This window comes from Patella vulgata, chromosome 1 (assembly GCF_932274485.2).
Source record: "Patella vulgata chromosome 1, xgPatVulg1.2, whole genome shotgun sequence".
Taxonomy (NCBI): Eukaryota; Metazoa; Mollusca; class Gastropoda; family Patellidae; genus Patella; species Patella vulgata.
In genome coordinates, this window is record NC_065879.2 from 5,193,608 (window position 1) to 5,217,745 (window position 24,138).

Below are 24,138 nucleotides of genomic sequence, written 5' to 3' on the forward strand. Positions count from 1 at the left end.
TGAGACGGTTACTACCGCAAAATTACTTGGAATTCAAATTGACCAAGACCTTAATTGGGAAGCACAGATAGCAGATATGTCTAAAAAAAACTTGCATCAAAAATATTTCTCCTAAATAAGATAAAAGATCATTTACCTTACGAGACAGGAATTTTGTTTTATAACAGTTACATACTACCAATATTTGATTATTGCTCTATTATTTGGGGAAATGCTACCAAAAGTAGATTAGACATTCTTTTAAAATTACAAAAGAGGGCAGCAAGAACTATTCTTGATGCACCGATTGAAACTCCGTCCACCTCTTTATTTACTAAACTCGGTTGGCTTACCCTTACACAGAGGATTCTTTACAATAAAATTGTCTTAGCATTCAAAATTATTACATTTAATACTCCACTTTATCTAAATTTCTATTTTATTGAAAAATCTCTTGTTTCCAAAACGGATATCTTGCTCCGTTCACAAACCAGTAAATCTCCATTTCTTCAAAATTGCAAAACGGAATCCATGAAACGTACTTTTTATTATTCTGCATGTCTTTTATGGAACAATCTGCCTTTTGATATAAAGATGTGTAAAAATGTTGAAAATTTTAAGATTAAACTGAAAAGTCATTTATTTTGCACACTGAAGGAACCATAATATTCAACTGATGACATACTTATTATTTTTAACTTGCAACTGCATTCTATTTTATTTTGTGTGTAATTATAGTGTTCTTCCTATTTTCTACTTGTATAATGTATATGTTTTGAAGTTTGGGAGTGACTTATCAAACTTCCCACTTTAAAATGCTATTGCATTTCTAATGATTTTAAATTTATCCTGATATTACATGTATATATACTATTCAAAAAAAGTAGGGGATATTTGATTTTGGGGGCATAATACTAAAATATGCAAATGACTACGAAAAAAGTCACTATAGAACCTAACAGAAGAAACATTTCCAGTTACATGTGACGCCCAAACGCACCAATAGCTACCGCATGGAATGCAGGTGATGCTTGGGATCATCATGGGGGTCCAACCCAAGATTTGCACGACTCTGACTTTGAATGTTACAGTCATTGTGGCATTGAATTCCAGGGTGGAAACATCAGTTTAATTGTTTTAGTGACCAGAAAACAAATTTTGATATGCGTCGGCTTACCCAAAATGAAAGGTTACGTGCCCTTGGCATGCTACAGATCGGCACAACACAGGCGGTTGTGGCGCGGACGATGAATGTTTCTCAGTCTGTCATAAGCAGGCTATGGTCCAGATACCGTGATACACAATCTGTACAGGACAGACCACGCTCAGGTCGACCAAGGGCGACAACTCAAGCCCAGGATCGATTTATCCGTACCTTGGCCTTGAGAAATCGTGTCATCACAGCAAATCAGATCAGCGCTCGCCTTCAAACAGACACTGGTGTGAGAGTGAGTGGCCAGACGATTCGGAATCGACTGCATAGGGGTCACCTTCGCGCCCGACGTCCTCGCGTGATCCCTTGTTTGAGAGATCATCACATTCAGGCAAGACGTCGTTGGTGTAGGGGTCGTCAACACTGGGATAATCGACGCTGGAGCAATGTGATGTTTTCAGATGAGTCAAGGTTCACTGTTGATTTTTTGGACAGACGTAGGAGGGTGTGGCGTCGTCGAAACGAGCGCTTCCAAGACGTTAACGTCATCAGACATGATCGATTTGGGGGTGGTTCTGTTATGGTGTGGGGAGGCATCACTGTTGCTGGAAGAACGGCTTTACATGTTGTTGCAGGGCGTGTTACAGGCCAGTACTACCGGGACAACATCTTGGCAGTCCATGTTGTGCCGTTCGCACGACGTCATGGCCGCCGTTTCATCTTCCAGGATGACAAAGCAAGATGTCACAGGGCCAGGATCGTTACAGGTTACCTCCAACAACAGAACATCACCACATAACCTTGGCCAGCACTGAGTCCCGACCTCTCCCCCATCGAGCATGTCTGGGACATGCTTGGACAGAGGTTACGTCAACGTCAACAACGTCCTGCCAATGTCCAGGAACTTGCTGCTGCGTTGCAACAGGAATGGGACAATCTGGACCAAAATGACCTTAGACGTCTCATTGGGAGTATGCCACGTCGGATCAATGCTTGTTTGGCAAACAGAGGAGGATTTACCCGTTACTGACTTGGTTGTGATGCTGTGGTAACTTTGCTGTTTGACCCCGGGTATCATTTTACCTTTATAATGGTCAGTCTGTGCCTTACTTAGTCTAACGATCATTTGGAATAAATTGATGAATGTGAACTTCATTTCATTTTGTCATTTGTTTCTTCGTCAGTTTCACTAGGTGACTTTAATAACACTTAAAAATCAAATATCCCCTACTTTTTTTGAATAGTATATGTCTTTGTAGCTTAGGAGGGACCTATGGAAGATTAGTTTTTTTGCAAACTAAATACGTTGCCTCATTAAATAAAGTTTTTATTATTATTATTATTATTATTATTATTATAGTATCATGCAAGGTAGGGCTTGTGATATATCATGTATAGGGTTTTCGTAGCCACTGAATTTAAAATTGAATTATTTATTGGAATTTTCGATGAAACGGAAAGGTTTGTTCCGCACAGGTATTAGCTTAGAAGGGACAAATACAATTTGTAGAACCAGATATTTGATGTTAGTGAACCCATTTTTTCTAGGACACCTGTTTCACACAAAATCTTATTTTCTACCCTGACGAACCTTCAGTATAATAATCTATATGCATACAAAGTATATGAAAATACACATTCAAGCAGCATTTAATATGGTCTACCACCTGTAGGACACTCCCTTCAACTTAAAAATAAATTGTTTATTGGAATTTTCGATTAAACGTAAACTTTCTGTAATATGTAAAATACTCGACTAATATATCAGTTGTAACATGTTTAACATCATATCTTTCCACGCGAATTAACAATAAAGTGTTCATTCGATAAAACGGAAACATTTTTTATACTTGTAAAATAAATACCTATTGTGTATATGATACGTTGAAGTCTACCATGTAATACGGAAATTTGCAACACGTTTATAAGCACCATATCTTTCTACATGAACTAACAATAAATTGTCCATTGGATAAAAAGGAGACATTTTTTTTATATATATAACTGTAAAATAATATATGAATTATCGTTTTAACATCATATCTTTTGCCTCCCTTTTCAGGGATGGACACTCAAAAGGAGTATGGTAGTTTCGGGGGTCCCTAAATTAGTCAATGTTCTCGCGTAGTTATGAATTTATGTCGTTTTTGATGAATTATTAAGATATATGCATAAGCTAAAAACACCAGGATATACTCTAGAAAGTACCATTTAAATTACAGTCAGTTTTTTCAAAAGAAATTTCGAGTCTGGTTGTAGAGAACCCTGTCGTTCACCTCACGGAGCAAAGATAAGCCTGTCCTATCCTAGGTATCATATGTGTAATTTTATGTCAACTTCACAATTGTTAGTATAAATATAACATTTACTTGACAATTATCACAATTTTCATCTGGCCTTAAAACATTTTAATTGGATTTGTGTTCCTGGTGTTATAAGCTTTCCAAATATGTATAGTTTGTTTAATAGGGAGGACCTTGTAGCGGAACTGTGTTTCTAAGCAAGCTAAAAATTTTGGTTGCAGGCCTACTAGACCATACGACAAAAGTTGCCGGGCATAGAGGCGTTAATGTAAAAACGGACCACATTACCATTTCTGAACGAATAAGAGATCTTAAATTCTTAACAACTGGATATATCATAAATAATTCTCAATACGGCTTAAAATGGTGCAAAGGCATAGTAGATGAAATTAAAATGACTCACTATTTTGGTGAAATGTCTTGTGATCTGTGAGATCCAAAATAATCAATTCCATATTATGCCCCATTGTATTGTTTATGGTGTGTGTGTGTGTGGGGGAGGGGGTCGCATAGGATGTGTCATTTTTAGCAGTATCATTAACATCATTTTCAGCATTATTTTTGAGTTTTTATTCATGTTCAGTGACTCTGAAAACCTTATAAAAGAGACATTATAAGCTATATAAAACAGTCATTCATGTTATGGAAATTCTGACCGCCATTTTGAATTTTCCCCATCTTGGATTTTTAAAACTCTTTGTTTAGATTAAACAAACATTGTGCAAGAGCTAAATCTGCCTATTGCAGGTCTTTCTTTAGGCCTGAAATGTTTTCTAAATTATTATTTAGACATTAATTAACTGACCCAGGCCATAATCAACTCTCGATGGCATCGGATTTCTCCGATATTAAATAAATTAGAACGTATCAGTCATATTTTGATTTAATCTAAAAATGGAGGAGCGAGACTTAGCTTCGAGCAACCAGTACAGTTGTTGAAATTATTGCACGTGTCTTGTCAAACCTTCAAAGGCTAATATCTTCGCTTGCAATAGAGTAATTTGAATGAAATTGTCAAATTATTCATTTTACATTATCTATTTTCGAACTATTGTAGCAAGAATGGCTAGCTCTTTATCTAAATCTTACGTAATGAATCTTTAATTGTAAGATCATTGGATAGTACATGTCATATCAAACAATGAAATGACTATTATCTTACATATTGGCCATTTTAGGAAATTTTGTCGCCATTTTGAATTTCCGCCATCTTGGATCTGGGACACTCATATTTGAGATTATTTTTTATGATCAATGTTTCTGATATCTATTCAATCACTTAAGTTGACCAAACAGATAATTTGGCTTATATTGGTCTGAACACGATTTGTTAGTAAACATACGAACAGACATGAAAAAAAAATCGAAAATGTTGCTTTTTTCAGATTAATCTTTTATTTTAAAACTAATAGTATTGATTAAACAACATATATCATATACCAGCAGATGCAGAATTATATTATGAACATTTTGAGATATATTACATATCCATATAGGTGAAACTGTTGAGGAGTTATGAAGGCTTCCCCGACTCGCACTATTTCAAATAAGAAAAAAAACGGCGGCCATTTTTTTTAAAGATGGCCGCCAAACTGACATTTGGCAAAGTGACCCGGAAGTCCATCAACCAATTTTGGACACTTTAGACCTAAGGCTAACTGAAAATCATAGTTAAACCAATTCATCAAATTGGTAATGAATATCTGCCTGTCACGGTGGCTAAGTGGGTAAGACGTTGGCTCGCTAGCCTAGAGGTGGGTGTTCGATCCCTGCATTGGCCGAGAAAGTTCACCCAGATTTTCCGGCGTGGTTCCCCCTTGTCAGTATCTAGCCATTCGGATGATACGAAAAACCGACGTCCCGTGTACACATTGGCGTGCACGTAAAAGATCCCTTGGCAGTTGGAATTCGATATAAGAGTAGGCCGTAGCGCCGCTGCCCGGGAAAAATTTCCCTCATAGCACACTGTATGGCGTATGCCCGTCTTCATTAGCCCAGTTTAGGAGCAGAACAGTAGGACGTTAAACCCCATTTCATTTCATTTCATGAAATCGTCTATAATTTGATACACATTTAATTCTGGGTCAATAACAAAATAACACATCTGACACTCCTGGTGGAAAGTTTCCACTGTCCATATAGGGGTGGTTCTCGACGTCATTAGGAATGTCCGCGATATCACCCATGGTGGAAGTGGACGTAACTCTAGGAAAGAGAAATGAAATATATAACACAAGCGATATCTACTGTAGAATGTATTATTGGGTGATATACCTGTTTATATTCATACCAACTAGCTTGAGTTAAATAAACTATTGTCTATACCTGATTATATTCATACCATCTAGCTTGAGTTAAATAAACTACAGTCTATACCTGATTATATTCATACCAACTAGCTTGAGTTAAACACACTATTGTTATACCTGTTTATATTCATACCAACTAGCTTGAGTTAAATAAACTATTGTTATACCTGATTATATTCATACCATCTAGCTTGAGTTAAATAAACTATTGTTATATCTGATTATATTCATACCATCTAGCTTGAGTTAAATAAACTATTGTCTATACCTGATTATATTCATACCATCTAGCTTGAGTTAAATAAACTATTGTTATACCTGATTATATTCATACCATCTAGCTTGAGTTAAATAAACTATTGTTATACCTGTTTATATTCATACCAACTAGCTTGAATTAAATATATTGTCTATACCTGATTATATTCATACCATCTAGCTTTAGGAAAATAAGCTTCTACAACTGTTTGATTTGGTTCTAGAGCTGGTGATATAAGAAGTGCTGGTCCTAATAAAAACTGTCTATCTATGGCCCACGTGTTTCTATCTGCTGGGAATCTGAAATATCATATAAATTATGAGTTGATGAAGACATTTTTACCATTGAGAGAGAACACCATACTAATATTTGTGATTATCGTTTGTTTGTCTGTCTGCCTATTTAGAGTTGGGGGCTATACTAAGGCTGCCCTAAGACTGAGATTTGGTATAGGAGTGGCTTGGACCTGAGTTATGCTACTACTTGTGGTCCATGGCTATTGTGGCACTACTGGACTCCTGTGTTGTGTTTTCTCTGTGATCGAAATGACAGGTTAAGTCGTTTATACAACTTTATTATTAAAGCCGGTAAGCATCAAGTTCCTCGTTCTCAATAAAGTGTATATAGCTTTTGATGGCTGCTCTGACAGCTCAACACCATCGTTTATAACCCCTTAATTTCTTTACGTCATAGACTGACCTTGTTGTTAATTTCCTTCCCAAATATGGAAAAAACATCCCCCATAACCTGAAGATCGAGAGGAGAACATTACCGTATTTGGTCTAATTCAGTTATTACACGTGATCCCTCAATAACACATTCTACAGTAGATATCGCTTGTGATAAATTTCATAATCTCCTTAAAAGATATCGCTTTACACGAATTTGATTGGTCAATTAAAAAGGAACTACATTTTTCTTATTTTCAATAGACAATTCATTTTTTTTATTATTAAAAGTAACTTCTTTTTTTAAAAAGTAAAATCTCTAGCAAAGAACTACATTTATTTATTTGTGTTAAGTATTGGGTGATCAATAAACTCTCATAAAACCGGTAATAGTAATAATAAAAAACTGCCACGTGGTTTCTCATCGATTTTATGAATTATATTCTGTTGTAGTGCAATTTATCGGGAATGTCAGTATAACCCATATAGAAACGCCACAGCTGTTCAATACTAATTTAAACAACGCCTCAGTAATAGTTTTTAATAACTGGAACCTGTATAATTATATTGTCGGTTAATAGTACATGTAACGTACTAATGAAACACGGAATAGAACTGTAACAGAAAGGGTGAGTAACTAAATGCGTTTGAATCAGAGTTGACTACATGACCGAGTGAGAGGTCGCTTGTTTATTCTTAATTCTCATACGTACAATTCTAGAATTTGGTGGAAAGGGTAGGCAACTAAATTGACAACCGGAGGCAGACCACCATTAAATTGTAGTTCGTCTATTTATAGCAATTCCCTCTCTGTCTCCTTTCTCCCCTTCGGCATGCCCATTTTTGTTGATTTGTTGGTCTAGAATGGACGAAGAGGGTTTGAATTAACATTTTCTGCCAGGTTTTGATAAATATTCATGATTTTGAGGCGGAAGGATAGGGGTTATTAGGTTGGCTACGGTGATATGTACGGCAACTAGTTACATGTTTTTAGTATGCTTCTTCAAGTTTGTGTATCTCAAAATTTTGGTGGTCAACCTCTCATACAAATGTTAGTGCAAAGACATAACCATTTGTTCCTCTGTCTGTAGTGAAAAGCATTCAGCCCAACGAAAATTTGGTGGAAAAGTTGAAGGTGGGCAAAGAGGCCAGAATTAACATTGAAGTCAATAGGGAAATTAATGGAGGTCTGCCCCCAACCGGACCGCTCGAATGCTGGTGAGTGGTCGCCCGTTATGTAGGGGATAAACACAGACTGTTTAGAATTTAGAGGACTGTTATTGTCCATTTGATACCGCTTAAATCATTGAGGCCGAGATCGCGTAGCGATCGAGCGCCTCTAATGAAAAGTTTAAGCGGATCAATGGACAATAACATCCAATAAATTCTAAACTGGAGGTGTTTATCGATATTGTAACCCAATAAATTTAACATTTTTCTTGGAATTCTTTCTTGATAGTTGACGGTCGTTTATTGGTTTTAATGATGTAAATACCAAGGAAAACAATTTTGACGTAATGAAAATATCCGTGACGTAATAAAATAACACTCATTTCCATTTTATTTGGTTCACTACGCGACTGGTTAATCGCAAATAAGTGTATTTTATGTACTTTTTAAATGATTTTGAACCACAGCTGTGACTAGGTTCGAAATAAATTGCATATCATGTTTGATAAATGTCCATACACTCGTGTGACCGTGTAGATATATGCTGTGTAGCGTACACATCAGTTATTTTTACGGTCCATACGGAGTTCAATAATTGTAGTATTTTTATTCACTTGTTGTAAGTATGTGGCTTAAAATTTCAAAATACACCAAATGCAGTTTAATTTATACCACTGGAAAGGGCTTTAAAAATGCCTTTAAATGGTGCCTGGTTTATACCCCTACCTCAAATAATAAAAAAAGTTATGATAACTTGAATATCGGAAAATCAGGCTAATTTTGGTACGCTAATTACATGTTAAACAATAGGATAATTTGTCAATATTAAAGATTTCTCCATGAAATTTGCAGTGGATTAAGCTCGAAAGCTGCTTTAAACATCAATATAAAAAATTCCATTCTATCATCAATATATAATAAGTAATTATTTAATTAAATAACTAATTAGGTAATTAAGAATTTGTTGCATAATAAGCCGGCTGTACTGCGACATCATAAAAATGTACATAAAAATTTTTACTAATAAAGATATTACCATGAAATTTACAGTGCATCAAGCTCTAAGATTGCGTTAAACATCAATATAAACAATTCTATTCCATCATTAATGTCTAATAAGTAATTATTTAATTAAAACAAGTCATCAGTATCACTCAGTATTATCACTCAGTAATGTTTTAACTATACATTTGTACAAACATAATTCTATTTAATTTCTTATAAAACAACAATGTCACCAGCAAGTAAATCAGCATCCAACCCAAATTTAGAAACATTGTAATCTTCAGCATTCTCATAAGTTTCATCATCACCCCAGTATGCAATAAGATAGTCCTTGCCCCTTTTAAGTTTTTCTATTTTCCCATGATATTGCTTGGGCGCCTGACAGTCTAAATCAAATCAGGAATGAATGATATTCCTTCCACCAAGGAACCCGCTAAGCATATCAGTTAGGTCCTGTAACTTTTTTTCATTTAAATCCGGATATTCAGTAGCAAGATTACATAACGGAATGTCAGTTAGTCGCTTTTCAATTTTTGTTCGTTCAGATGTAGATTTTTTTTTGATTTTTGATAGCTGCCCGCTTAGACATTTCCTTCCAGGTTTCCATTCCAATTTTACATTGTAAAAGATTATGTTTCTTTGTCTGGGTTACTGCAAAGTTAATTAAGGATTCACGCTTATCTTTTGAGATGTTATCTATATATTTCACTACCTGGTTTTTCTGGACACGCATCCTTGCAGAGAGAAGACGCAAGAGTTGCATTGGGGACCCGTGTTTGCGCAGCACTAAACAATGTTGTGACTGCGGGCAGAATCTGTTTCACTCACAATTTTCTCTGTACCATTTATTGAGAAATACCGTTCAAACTGTCGATCAATTAAGACCACAATTTTCTGTAGACTTGCCTTTAAGAACGTGTCAAATAAAAACTGATCAGAAGGAGGCTGTCGGAGACCAACTAATATAGCATCATCTAAATCCAGTGCATCACCAAAGAAATCCGTCTTTCGACTCATGATGCCTGCAAATTTTTTTTACAGTCATTAATGTTGTCACGAGCTTTCTTTATGACAGAAATTCTTTCAATATGATTTATCTCGTTAGATGAAGAAGTATAAAATTTCTTCATCCATGGTCCTGTTATGTACTTTCCGATCAATCCAACAACATGCAGCTCTGCCACAGCTTCGGGTAATTGGATATCATGAAGTAAACTTGAATGGAAGCCACTCAGATCAGCTCCAGATTGAAGAAAAGCAAAGAATTTAACATGGTATACAAAGTATTTTGCTGCTTTTAAGGATAGATCGAGTGGAACTTGCAATAGTATCCAACGGATGTAGATGACAATTCAGTTCGTTGAAGTCTTTGTTCCATTCCTGACTGATGAGAACTGTTGACGCATGTTTGGCATTTACCCGGTCTGTCATGGTATTACATATTTTTGATATTATTTGCTGACGACATTCTTGAAAGTTCGGGTTGTGGAACATTGTATACATATAACTGATATTATCAACAGATTTACAGACATGATCTTTACAATCTACAGGACAACCACCAGGAAGTTGATCAACAGCCAATACTAAACAGCTCCTGTCGTTAAATGCCACGTGAGCACTGTTTATGTGGGTTCCATCCTGTGTTGTCGGATATAATTCCAAGTTCACGACCCATCATTTCAATAGTAGTTCGATGCGGAATGTTCGTTAAGTTTAGATTACACCGCTTTGCAAATGACTGTAATAGTGGCGGAATATTTGCTGTTGGTACCTGATTAACTATGGCGTCATAAACAAGTTGACTGATTTCTGGTGAATATCTACAGCTCTTTTCCTCAACAATATCTGCTGATCGGGGGATCACGTGGCTTAGTGGGTAAGACGCTGTCTCGCTAGCCTGGAGGTCGGGTGTTCGATCCCTGCATTTGCCGAGAAAGTTCATCCAGATTTTCCGGCGTGGTTTCCCCTTGTCAGTGATGCAGGATCGAGGGCCTGACAAGGACCGCTGTCTAGTCGTTCGGATGGAACGAACAACCGAGGTCCCGTGTACACATTGGCGTGCACGTAAAAGATCCCTTGGCAGTTGGAATTCGATATAAGAGTAGGCAATAGCGCCGCTGCCCGGGCAAAATTTCGCTCATAGCACACTATATGGTGTATGCCCATCTTCATTAGTCCAGGTTAGGAGCAGAACAGTAGGACGTTAAACCCTATTTCATTTCATTTCATTTCATTTCTATCTGTTGATTGAGTCATTGTTTCTATCTGACCTGTTAACTCAAACTTTTCATACTCTAATGTTACGATCTGTTCATTTTTAGATATAACGTCTTTCGCAAGGTCGATAACTTGCGAGGACAATGCAGCAGCTTATTAAACTGAATCCATCGATTTCTCAATGCGATGGCATTTCCGTTTCAGTTTGAGTAATTTAATTTGGGCTTTCTTCAGATTCTGTGAATCGGGATTATTTGCGATAATTTTTTTTTATTATCTCGTCTTTTCTTTTTAATTTCTGGTTTAACACCCGACTACGAAGTTGTGACTGCAGTTTGTTAATTCTCACCGTCTTCACGAGGCACATCCGCTGGTGACTCCTCTCATTAATATGCATGCTTTGATGCTTAATAAAGAAACCAGTCTGATTAGGATAGAATGACCATGGCAACCATCATTGTCAGGCCAGCCTTGAAGTGAAATTTACTTATCATCTTTCAAATACACTCACTAACTTTGTTTTTTTGTGTGTGTGTTTCAATAAGTCAATGGTTGAATTTCATTGTTGATGACATAAAAGGAAAAAAAATCATGAAGATTTCCTAGAATAAAGTTTTGAGGTGTAGAACTTTTGGCCACTGCAAACAGAGTATAGCACCCAGAAAATATTCATTCGCAGTGTGTCGCCCAGGAAATTTAGAGGACTGTTATACTCATTCGACGCCACTTTTCGATCAATCAGAATCCAAGAAATTATCATTTTGGGCTACAATCCTAATTATCTTACGTACAATTCTGGAATCTGGTGGAGAGTGTAAGTTACTAAACGCTTTTTAAATCACCGTTGACAACCGGACGGTTCGAATTCTGGCGAGAGGTCGCCCGTTATTCATAATTCTTATACATACAATTCTGTTGACTGCTGGCCTTGTATCGCATACAATAATAGGCTATTTTTGCATGTTCTGTCAAGTTGTGTCTTAATATTCGTGGGGGGTTGGATGGCCGAATGGTTAGCACGTGCACGCTGTATCATAAGGCCTGTCATTGAGTCAACTGATGTGGTTTCGAATCCACGGTTGTACGTGACAAGGAGTATGCTCGGCTGTCCAACCTCGTGGGTTTTTTCCGGGTCCTCCGGTTTCCTCCCACTGCTAAAGACCCCTACGCGCAAGCGGATTATTGAACTAAAATTAAACCATGTTAGTCCCGAAAAGATCTAGTTTGTGTCGAGTGGACGTTAAACCCCTTTTTTCTCTCACTCTCCCTCTCTACAGAAATACTAGCGGGATACCCAACATCAATACACACGGGGTTTAAATTCGCCCGTGATCCAATTCGCCCCCGGGGCCCAAATTAGATGGTCTAAAATATTCACTGGGTCATGCTGATTAATTTGATACCACATATGTAAGGGTTGAGCGCAGTCTGGTTAAAATACAGATGCTATTTATAGTTCAAAATTTCGTTTTACTTGTCTTTACTACAATAGGATCTGGAAGAGTTGTTATCATTGACGTGTTCTGAATGATGTGAGCTATTAGCAAATGAAACGGTCTGTTACGGCGAGCTTTGGGGGTGTTTTGCACGGAACTGTGGGTAATCCATTAGTAATAACATCAATGCTGATTAGTTAATCGAATGTCTGACGTCATAGGGTCAAAAGCCGCTCGTATGACTCTGACGCGACCTATCTCCACAACCGGTCAGATCTTCATGTAGTGTAGACCATCGAAAGTATAAAAAAAACCGAAACGAAATATAGAACTGTATTATAATCAGATTGGGGCGGAGCGCGGCGAACACACATTCAAATCAAAAGTTTACTGACATGGGATGAGGCTTCTAGGGGAAAATAGATAAACCATTCAAGCTGGCGAATACTTCTCCTATGCTGGTCTGCATGGATTTTGGGAAGTTGTGCTTGGGCCGGAAAATGTCATAGCGTATAATAGCTTGCCCTTTCTTACTTTTAGAGAATGCTGTACTTTCAACCCTTCTGCTTTCAGATGGGACGTATCCAAATATTATTTATGGTACTAATATTCATCGGCTGTGGTATATATCTTATAGCAGAATTTAGCGGGAAGCTAAACTGGAGTTCTACTGCATTGCTAAACAGAAGCTCGCTGCCAAACGGTACAAAGTTAATTGCTTGGGAAAATAAACCCGATTGGCCTTGGATACAAGATATAAGCTTCAAGAACTGTGCAGTCAAATCTTGTGCTTTTACTGCCCGAAAGGAAGAAGCCGATGTTGTGATTATTTATATGGTTAACTACCATCTCCAATCCCCGTTTCATCGACCTTTAGGTCAAATTTGGGCTGTTTTCGGATTAGAACCACCTCATTTGGTGTCAACAAACGTCTGGTCAAATCCTGCATGGCAATCACAGATCAATTGGACGATGACATACCGCTTAGATTCCACAATTTTTTTCCCCTATTACCAGCCTTCCAGGCCGATTCAAGATCTACCAAATTTAAAAGGGATTTTGTCCAAAAAATCGAGACTTGTCGCAGCTGTTGTGAGTAATTGTTATCTAGCGCCAAGTAAGAGACTGAAATATATCCAGTTTCTTCAAAGACATCTTAAACAACCGATCGATGTTTATGGAAACTGTGGAACACTTATGGCTGGTCAGGGATATGACTGGTTTAAAACTATTAGTGTCAAATATAAATTTTATCTTGCCTTTGAAAACTCTTTATGCAAGGATTATATAACAGAAAAGTTTTTCGGTAGACAAAATCTAAATTGGATCGTCATCGCACGAGGAAGTGGAAATTATTCTCAGTTTTATCCAAAACAATCATATATTGATACCCGTGATTTCAAAACAACAAAAGATTTGGCTGACTACATCCAGTATCTAGATAAAAATGACACGGCTTATTTAGAATATTTATCCAATAAACTAGATTTTAAGGCCCGATCTGACGCACCAGAACCATTTTGTGAAATCTGTAAACGTCTTCATGAACCACTGGTGCCAACACATTATGCTAATATTTGGGATTGGTTTTCTAAGAATGCCTGTTCTGAACCACAAGACATCATTTAAACAATCTCAATTCGTTTTCCGTTTTCGTACATATTTTATATACCATATTTTATATTTTACCGGATTCAATTTTAATTAAAGCTGCAATTTCATATTTTTAAGTTATACTTTTAAAATTTATTAAAATGAAGCCTTAAAATAGATGGCATCCATAGACCGTCCTGCCTTGTTAAAGAATAATCCTATTAGTCCTATGTCACCATTGCCAGCTGAGAAATTGGCAAAATATCATTTTCAACTTCAAATTCCAACGTTTGAAGGTAGCTAATGCATGGAGGCAATAGGAAAACAGGGGAGGTAATTGTATTATATCCTGTGTCAATGATTTTTAAGGGTGGGAAATAATGCCCATGGTCGTATAATAGTGAGTTCAAAAGACATAGACATAATTATGTTTTGACTTTCTTAGAAAATATGAAATTATCGCTTTAACGTACATGTACAACAAGGTACCTGAAAGGTATATCATCTGCATGGATTCGACTTTAGTGTGGAAGATGTACATACTATCCAGTTAGCCCAAGGCCAATAGGATAAACGCAATATAGGATATACGCAATGGACCTTATAAAGGCACGTTATATTCTGTACAGTTGTAAAGTATAGTACGGATAGTGAAAACGGTTTATTCATAAAAGATAACCAAATGAAACGAAGTGACATGAAATGGGGTTTAACGTCCCACTGTTAATATTAATCGGCTTCACTCACTCACATACAACATAACAAGAAGTAGGGTCGTTTGCCCAACCCCGAGTTTCCCCCACTGCTAAAAAAAAACTTTGCGCGCTAGACAAACTTATTGAAATAAAATAGTACCAAGTTAGTTACTGTTTCTACCCATTCCCACCATCTCTCACATACTTTGAACTGAGTTTGGGCTCCGTGGTTTATATTAAATATAAATCCTCCTATTGAGAGAGAGAGAGAGAGAGAGCGGGAGAGAGAGAGAGAGAGGGGGGGGGACCAGCAAATGATTCAATTTTATTTCAATAGATCGCTTGCGCGTAGGGGTCTTTAGCAATGAGAGAATGGGTTTAACGTCCTCTCGACACAATCTAGGTCATTTCGGGACTAACGCATGGTTCAATTTTTTATTTCAATAATTCGCATGCGCGTAAGGGTCTTTAGCAGTGGGAGGAAACCGGAGGACCCGGAGAAAACCCACGAGGTTGGACAGGCGACCCTACTCCTTGTCACGTACAACCGGGGATTCGAAACCACACCAGTTGACTCAATGACGGGCTTTATGATACAGTGCACACGTGCTAACCATTCGGTGATCCACCCACATCCCCCTATTAGGTAAGAGAGTGGGCCCAGATTGACTAATATGAAGAAGTATCCTATACGTCTTTTCACAAAGTTTCATATCAAAATATTGAGGCATTAGAAAAATCATCGCTAAATTTGCTTAACGGGGATTACGCATGCCATTAAGCAGGAATTTGATTGTTAAAGTTAATGAGTGACTTAGTAATTATGAGGGGGGTTGGATGGCCGAATGGTTAGCACGTGCGTGCTGTATCATAAGACCTGTCATTGAGTCAACTGGCGTGGTTTCGAATCCCCGGTTGTACGTGACAAGGAGTAGGGTCGCCTGTCCAACCTTCTATAATTAGACTACTCATAACTTCAGCAAGTATAAATGATAGATCGAGTGGAACTTGCAATAGTATCCAACGGATGTAGATGACAATTCAGTTCGTTGAAGTCTTTGTTCCATTCCTGACTGATGAGAACTGTTGACGCATGTTTGGCATTTACCCGGTCTGTCATGGTATTACATATTTTTGATATTATTTGCTGACGACATTCTTGAAAGTTCGGGTTGTGGAACATTGTATACATATAACTGATATTATCAACAGATTTACAGACATGATCTTTATAATACTAAACAGCTCCTGTCGTTAAATGCCACGTGAGCACTGTTTATGTGGGTTCCATCCTGTGTTGTCGGATATAATTCCAAGTTCACGACCCATCATTTCAATAGTAGTTCGATGCGGAATGTTCGTTAAGTTTAGATTACACCGCTTTGCAAATGACTGTAATAGTGGTGGAATATTTGCTGTTGGTACCTGATTAACTATGGCGTCATAAACAAGTTGACTGATTTCTGGTGAATATCTACAGCTCTTTTCCTCAACAATATCTGCTGATTGGGGGATCACGTGGCGTAGTGGGTAAGACGCTGTCTCGCTAGCCTGGAGGTCGGGTGTTCGATCCCTGCATTTGCCGAGAAAGTTCATCCAGATTTTCCGGCGTGGTTTCCCCTTGTCAGTGATGCAGGATCGAGGGCCTGACAAGGACCGCTGTCTAGTCGTTCGGATGGGACGAACAACCGAGGTCCCGTGTACACATTGGCGTGCACGTAAAAGATCCCTTGGCAGTTGGAATTCGATATAAGAGTAGGCAATAGCGCCGCTGCCCGGGCAAAATTTCGCTCATAGCACACTATATGGCGTATGCCCATCTTCATTAGCCCAGGTTAGGAGCAGAACAGTAGGACGTTAAACCCTATTTCATTTCATTTCATTTCTATCTGTTGATTGAGTCATTGTTTCTATCGGACCTGTTAACTCAAACTTTTCATACTCTAATGTTACGATCTGTTCATTTTTAGATATAACGTCTTTCGCAAGGTCGATAACTTGCGAGGACAATGCAGCAGCTTGTTTAACTGAATCCATCGATTTCTCAATGCGATGGCATTTCCGTTTCAGTTTGAGTAATTTAATTTGGGCTTTCTTCAGATTCTGTGAATCGGGATTATTTGCGATAATTTTTTTTTATTATCTCGTCTTTTCTTTTTAATTTCTGGTTTAACACCCGACTACGAAGTTGTGACTGCAGTTTGTTAATTCTCACCGTCTTCACCAGGCACATCCGCTGGTGACTCCTCTCATTAATATGCATGCTTTGATGCTTAATAAAGAAACCAGTCTGATTAGGATAGAATGACCATGGCAACCATCATTGTCAGGCCAGCCTTGAAGTGAAATTTACTTATCATCTTTCAAATACACTCACTAACTTTGTTTTTTTTGTGTGTGTTTCAATAAGTCAATGGTTGAATTTCATTGTTGATGACATAAAAGGAAAAAAAATCATGAAGATTTCCTAGAATAAAGTTTTGAGGTGTAGAACTTTTGGCCACTGCAAACAGAGTATAGCACCCAGAAAATATTCATTCGCAGTGTGTCGCCCAGGAAATTTAGAGGACTGTTATACTCATTCGACGCCACTTTTCGATCAATCAGAATCCAAGAAATTATCATTTTGGGCTACAATCCTAATTATCTTACGTACAATTCTGGAATCTGGTGGAGAGTGTAAGTTACTAAACGCTTTTTAAATCACCGTTGACAACCGGACGGTTCGAATTCTGGCGAGAGGTCGCCCGTTATTCATAATTCTTATACATACAATTCTGTTGACTGCTGGCCTTGTATCGCATACAATAATAGGCTATTTTTACATGTTCTGTTAAGTTGTGTCTTAATATTCGTGGGGGGTTGGATGGCCGAATGGTTAGCACGTGCACGCTGTATCATAAGGCCTGTCATTGAGTCAACTGATGTGGTTTCGAATCCACGGTTGTACGTGACAAGGAGTATGCTCGGCTGTCCAACCTCGTGGGTTTTTTCCGGGTCCTCCGGTTTCCTCCCACTGCTAAAGACCCCTACGCGCAAGCGGATTATTGAACTAAAATTAAACCATGTTAGTCCCGAAAAGATCTAGTTTGTGTCGAGTGGACGTTAAACCCCTTTTTTCTCTCACTCTCCCTCTCTACAGAAATACTAGCGGGATACCCAACATCAATACACACGGGGTTTAAATTCGCCCGTGATCCAATTCGCCCCCGGGGCCCAAATTGGATGGTCTAAAATATTCACTGTGTCATGCTGATTAATTTGATACCACATATGTAAGGGTTGAGCGCAGTCTGGTTAAAATACAGATGCTATTTCGTTTCGTTTTTATAGTTCAAAATTTCGTTTTACTTGTCTTTACTACAATAGGATCTGGAAGAGTTGTTATCATTGACGTGTTCTGAATGATGTGAGCTATTAGCAAATGAAACGGTCTGTTACGGCGAGCTTTGGGGGTGTTTTGCACGGAACTGTGGGTAATCCATTAGTAATAACATCAATGCTGATTAGTTAATCGAATGTCTGACGTCATAGGGTCAAAAGCCGCTCGTATGACTCTGACGCGACCTATCCCCACAACCGGTCAGATCTTCATGTAGTGTAGACCATCGAAAGTATAAAAAAAAAACGAAACGAAATATAGAACTGTATTATAATCAGATTGGGGCGGAGCGCGGCGAACACACATTCAAATCAAAAGTTTACTGACATGGGATGAGGCTTCTAGGGGAAAATAGATAAACCATTCAAGCTGGCGAATACTTTTCCTATGCTGGTCTGCATGGATTTTGGGAAGTTGTGCTTGGGCCGAAAAATGTCATAGCGTATAATAGCTTGCCCTTTCTTACTTTTAGAGAATGCTGTACTTTCAATCCTTCTGCTTTCAGATGGGACGTATCCAAATATTATTTATGGTACTAATATTCATCGGCTGTGGTATATATCTTATAGCAGAATTTAGCGGGAAGCTAAACTGGAGTTCTACTGCATTGCTAAACAGAAGCTCGCTGCCAAACGGTACAAAGTTAATTGCTTGGGAAAATAAACCCGATTGGCCTTGGATACCAGATATAAGCTTCAAGAACTGTGCAGTCAAATCTTGTGCTTTTACTGCCCGAAAGGAAGAAGCCGATGTTGTGATTATTTATATGGTTAACTACCATCTCCAATCCCCGTTTCATCGACCTTTAGGTCAAATTTGGGCTGTTTTCGGATTAGAACCACCTCATTTAGTGTCAACAAACGTCTGGTCAAATCCTGCATGGCAATCACAGATCAATTGGACGATGACATACCGCTTAGATTCCACAATTTTTTTCCCTATTACCTGTCTTCCAGGCCGATTCAAGATCTACCAAATTTAAAAGGGATTTTGTCCAAAAAATCGAGACTTGTCGCAGCTGTTGTGAGTAATTGTTATCTAGCGCCAAGTAAGAGACTGATATATATCCAGTTTCTTCAAAGACATCTTAAACAACCGATCGATGTTTATGGAAAGTGTGGAACACTTATGGCTGGTCAGGGATATGACTGGTTTAAAACTATTAGTGTCAAATATAAATTTTATCTTGCCTTTGAAAACTCTTTATGCAAGGATTATATAACAGAAAAGTTTTTCGGTAGACAAAATCTAAATTGGATCGTCATCGCACGAGGAAGTGGAAATTATTCTCAGTTTTATCCAAAACAATCATATATTGATACCCGTGATTTCAAAACAACAAAAGATTTGGCTGACTACATCCAGTATCTAGATAAAAATGACACGGCTTATTTAGAATATTTATCCAATAAACTAGATTTTAAGGCCCGATCTGACGCACCAGAACCATATTGTGAAATCTGTAAACGTCTTCATGAAACACTGGTGCCAACACATTATGCTAATATTTGGGATTGGTTTTCTAAGAATGCCTGTTCTGAACCACAAGACATCATTTAAACAATCTCAATTCGTTTTCCGTTTTCGTACATTTTTTATATACCATATTTTATATTTTACCGGATTCAATTTTAATTAAAGCTGCAATTTCATATTTTTAAGTTATACTTTTAAAATTTATTAAAATGAAGCCTTAAAATAGATGGTATCCATAAACCGTCCTGCCTTGTTAAAGAATAATCCTATTAATCCTATGTCACCATTGCCAGCTGAGAAATTGGCAAAATATCATTTTCAACTTCAAATTCCAACGTTTGAAGGTAGCTAATGCATGGAGGCAATAGGAAAACAGGGGAGGTAATTGTATTATATCCTGTGTCAATGATTTTTAAGGGTGGGAAATAATGCCCATGGTCGTATAATAGTGAGTTCAAAAGACATAGACATAATTATGTTTTGACTTTCTTAGAAAATATGAAATTATCGCTTTAACGTACATGTACAACAAGGTACCTGAAAGGTATATCATCTGCATGGATTCGACTTTAGTGTGGAGGTTGTACATACTATCCAGTTAGCCCAAGGCCAATAGGATAAACGCAATATAGGATATACGCAATGGACCTTATAAAGGCGCGTTATATTCTGTACAGTTGTAAAGTATAGTACGGATAGTGAAAACGGTTTATTCATAAAAGATAACCAAATGAAACGAAGTGACATGAAATGGGGTTTAACGTCCCACTGTTAATATTAATCGGCTTCACTCACTCACATACAACATAACAAGAAGTAGGGTCGTTTGCCCAACCCCGAGTTTCCCCCACTGCTAAAAAAAAACCTTGCGCGCTAGCAACTTATTGAAATAAAATAGTACCAAGTTAGTTACTGTTTCTACCCATTCCCACCATCTCTCACATACTTTGAACTGAGTTTGGGCTCCGTGGTTTATATTAAATATAAATCCTCCTATTGAGAGAGAGAGAGAGAGAGAGGGAGAGAGAGAGGGGGGACCAGCAAATGATTCAATTTTATTTCAATAGATCGCTTGCGCGTAGGGGTCTTTAGCAATGAGAGAATGGGTTTAACGTCCTCTCGACACAATCTAGGTCATTTCGGGACTAACGCATGGTTCAATTTTTTATTTCAATAATTCGCATGCGCGTAAGGGTCTTTAGCAGTGGGAGGAAACCGGAGGACCCGGTGAAAACCCATGAGGTTGGACAGGCGACCCTACTCCTTGTCACGTGCAACCGGGGATTCGAAACCACACCAGTTGACTCAATGACGGGCTTTATGATACAGTGCACACGTGCTAACCATTCGGTGATCCACCCACATCCCCCTATTAGGTAAGAGAGTGGGCCCAGATTGACTAATATGAAGAAGTATCCTATACATCTTTTCACAAAGTTTCATATCAAAATATTGAGGCATTAGAAAAATCATCGCTAAATTTGCTTAACGGGGATTACGCATGCCATTAAGCAGGAATTTGATTGTTAAAGTTAATGAGTGACTTAGTAATTATGAGGGGGGTTGGATGGCCGAATGGTTAGCACGTGCGTGCTGTATCATAAGACCTGTCATTGAGTCAACTGGCGTGGTTTCGAATCCCCGGTTGTACGTGACAAGGAGTAGGGTCGCCTGTCCAGCCTCGTGGTTTTTCCCGGGTCCTCCGGTTTCCTCCCACTGCTAAGGACCCCTACGCGCAAGCGAATTATTGAAATAAAATTAAACCATATGTTAGTCCCGAAATGACCTAGTTTGTGTCGAGTGAACGTTTAACCCCATTTCTCTCTCTCTCTAGTAATTATGAAGATCATAGACCACTGCGTGTTCCGGAAGCAACGGCCGCGGGTTTACAACATCAAGATGAGATGTACGAAGTTAAAGCGAGATCAAGCCTTCTATAATTAGACTACTCATAACTTCAGCAAGTATAAATGATAGATCGAGTGGAACTTGCAATAGTATCCAACGGATGTAGATGACAATTCAGTTCGTTGAAGTCTTTGTTCCATTCCTGACTGATGAGAACTGTTGACGCATGTTTGGCATTTACCCGGTCTGTCATGGTATTACATATTTTTGATATTATTTGCTGACGACATTATTGAAAGTTCGGGTTGTGGAACATTGTATACATATAACTGATATTATCAACAGATTTACAGACATGATCTTTATAATCTACAGGACAACCACCAGGAAGTTGATCAACAGCCAATACTAAACAGCTCCTGTCGTTAAATGCCACGTGAGCACTGTTTATGTGGGTTCCATCCTGTGTTGTCGGATATAATTCCAAGTTCACGACCCATCATTTCAATAGTAGTTCGATGCGGAATGTTCGTTAAGTTTAGATTACACCGCTTTGCAAATGACTGTAATAGTGGCGGAATATTTGCTGTTGGTACCTGATTAACTATGGCGTCATAAACAAGTTGACTGATTTCTGGTGAATATCTACAGCTCTTTTCCTCAACAATATCTGCTGATTGGGGGATCACGTGGCTTAGTGGGTAAGACGCTGTCTCGCTAGCCTGGAGGTCGGGTGTTCGATCCCTGCATTTGCCGAGAAAGTTCATCCAGATTTTCCGGCGTGGTTTCCCCTTGTCAGTGATGCAGGATCGAGGGCCTGACAAGGACCGCTGTCTAGTCGTTCGGATGGGACGAACAACCGAGGTCCCGTGTACACATTGGCGTGCACGTAAAAGATCCCTTGGCAGTTGGAATTCGATATAAGAGTAGGCAATAGCGCCGCTGCCCGGGCAAAATTTCGCTCATAGCACACTATATGGCGTATGCCCATCTTCATTAGTCCAGGTTAGGAGCAGAACAGTAGGACGTTAAACCCTATTTCATTTCATTTCATTTCTATCTGTTGATTGAGTCATTGTTTCTATCGGACCTGTTAACTCAAACTTTTCATACTCTAATGTTACGATCTGTTCATTTTTAGATATAACGTCTTTCGCAAGGTCGATAACTTGCGAGGACAATGCAGCAGCTTATTTAACTGAATCCATCGATTTCTCAATGCGATGGCATTTCCGTTTCAGTTTGAGTAATTTAATTTGGGCTTTCTTCAGATTCTGTGAATCGGGATTATTTGCGATAATTTTTTTTTATTATCTCGTCTTTTCTTTTTAATTTCTGGTTTAACACCCGACTACGAAGTTGTGACTGCAGTTTGTTAATTCTCACCGTCTTCACGAGGCACATCCGCTAGTGACTCCTCTCATTAATATGCATGCTTTGATGCTTACTAAAGAAACCAGTCTGATTAGGATAGAATGACCATGGCAACCATCATTGTCAGGCCAGCCTTGAAGTGAAATTTACTTATCATCTTTCAAATACACTCACTAACTTTGTTTTTTTTGTGTGTGTTTCAATAAGTCAATGGTTGAATTTCATTGTTGATGACATAAAAGGAAAAAAAATCATGAAGATTTCCTAGAATAAAGTTTTGAGGTGTAGAACTTTTGGCCACTGCAAACAGAGTATAGCACCCAGAAAATATTCATTCGCAGTGTGTCGCCCAGGAAATTTAGAGGACTGTTATACTCATTCGACGCCACTTTTCGATCAATCAGAATCCAAGAAATTATCATTTTGGGCTACAATCCTAATTATCTTACGTACAATTCTGGAATCTGGTGGAGAGTGTAAGTTACTAAACGCTTTTTAAATCACCGTTGACAACCGGACGGTTCGAATTCTGGCGAGAGGTCGCCCGTTATTCATAATTCTTATACATACAATTCTGTTGACTGCTGGCCTTGTATCGCATACAATAATAGGCTATTTTTACATGTTCTGTCAAGTTGTGTCTTAATATTCGTGGGGGGTTGGATGGCCGAATGGTTAGCACGTGCACGCTGTATCATAAGGCCTGTCATTGAGTCAACTGATGTGGTTTCGAATCCACGGTTGTACGTGACAAGGAGTATGCTCGGCTGTCCAACCTCGTGGGTTTTTTCCGGGTCCTCCGGTTTCCTCCCACTGCTAAAGACCCCTACGCGCAAGCGGATTATTGAACTAAAATTAAACCATGTTAGTCCCGAAAAGATCTAGTTTGTGTCGAGTGGACGTTAAACCCCTTTTTTCTCTCACTCTCCCTCTCTACAGAAATACTAGCGGGATACCCAACATCAATACACACGGGGTTTAAATTCGCCCGTGATCCAATTCGCCCCCGGGGCCCAAATTGGATGGTCTAAAATATTCACTGGGTCATGCTGATTAATTTGATACCACATATGTAAGGGTTGAGCGCAGTCTGGTTAAAATACAGATGCTATTTCGTTTCGTTTTTATAGTTCAAAATTTCGTTTTACTTGTCTTTACTACAATAGGATCTGGAAGAGTTGTTATCATTGACGTGTTCTGAATGATGTGAGCTATTAGCAAATGAAACGGTCTGTTACGGCGAGCTTTGGGGGTGTTTTGCACGGAAC

The 24,138-nt window shown here is 38.4% G+C and overlaps 1 protein-coding gene and 1 non-coding gene across 6 annotated transcripts in view; one reads left to right on the plus strand and one right to left on the minus strand.

Moving 5' to 3' along the window:
• Positions 1-14,227, plus strand: part of LOC126815366 (3-galactosyl-N-acetylglucosaminide 4-alpha-L-fucosyltransferase FUT3) — a 58,291-nt gene extending 44,064 nt beyond the window's left edge. For 4 of the 5 annotated variants that reach the window (XM_056099249.1, XM_050541040.2, XM_056099250.1 and 1 more), the window contains one exon: positions 13,076-14,227. In XM_056099249.1, the coding sequence (XP_055955224.1) occupies positions 13,076-14,131 (1,056 nt within the window). In that variant the 3' untranslated portion in view covers positions 14,132-14,227. Of the gene's footprint in view, positions 1-7,161; positions 7,301-13,075 lie in introns of those variants that run through there. The other variant, XM_050540993.2, reaches the window with a different exon arrangement.
• The window catches only part of LOC126815465 (uncharacterized), a 53,696-nt gene that overhangs the window by 9,159 nt on the left and 20,399 nt on the right, over positions 1-24,138 (minus strand). The window contains exon 5 of the transcript XR_008786593.1: positions 6,161-6,302. This is a non-coding gene — a transcript (uncharacterized LOC126815465). The remainder of the gene's footprint in view (positions 1-6,160; positions 6,303-24,138) is intronic.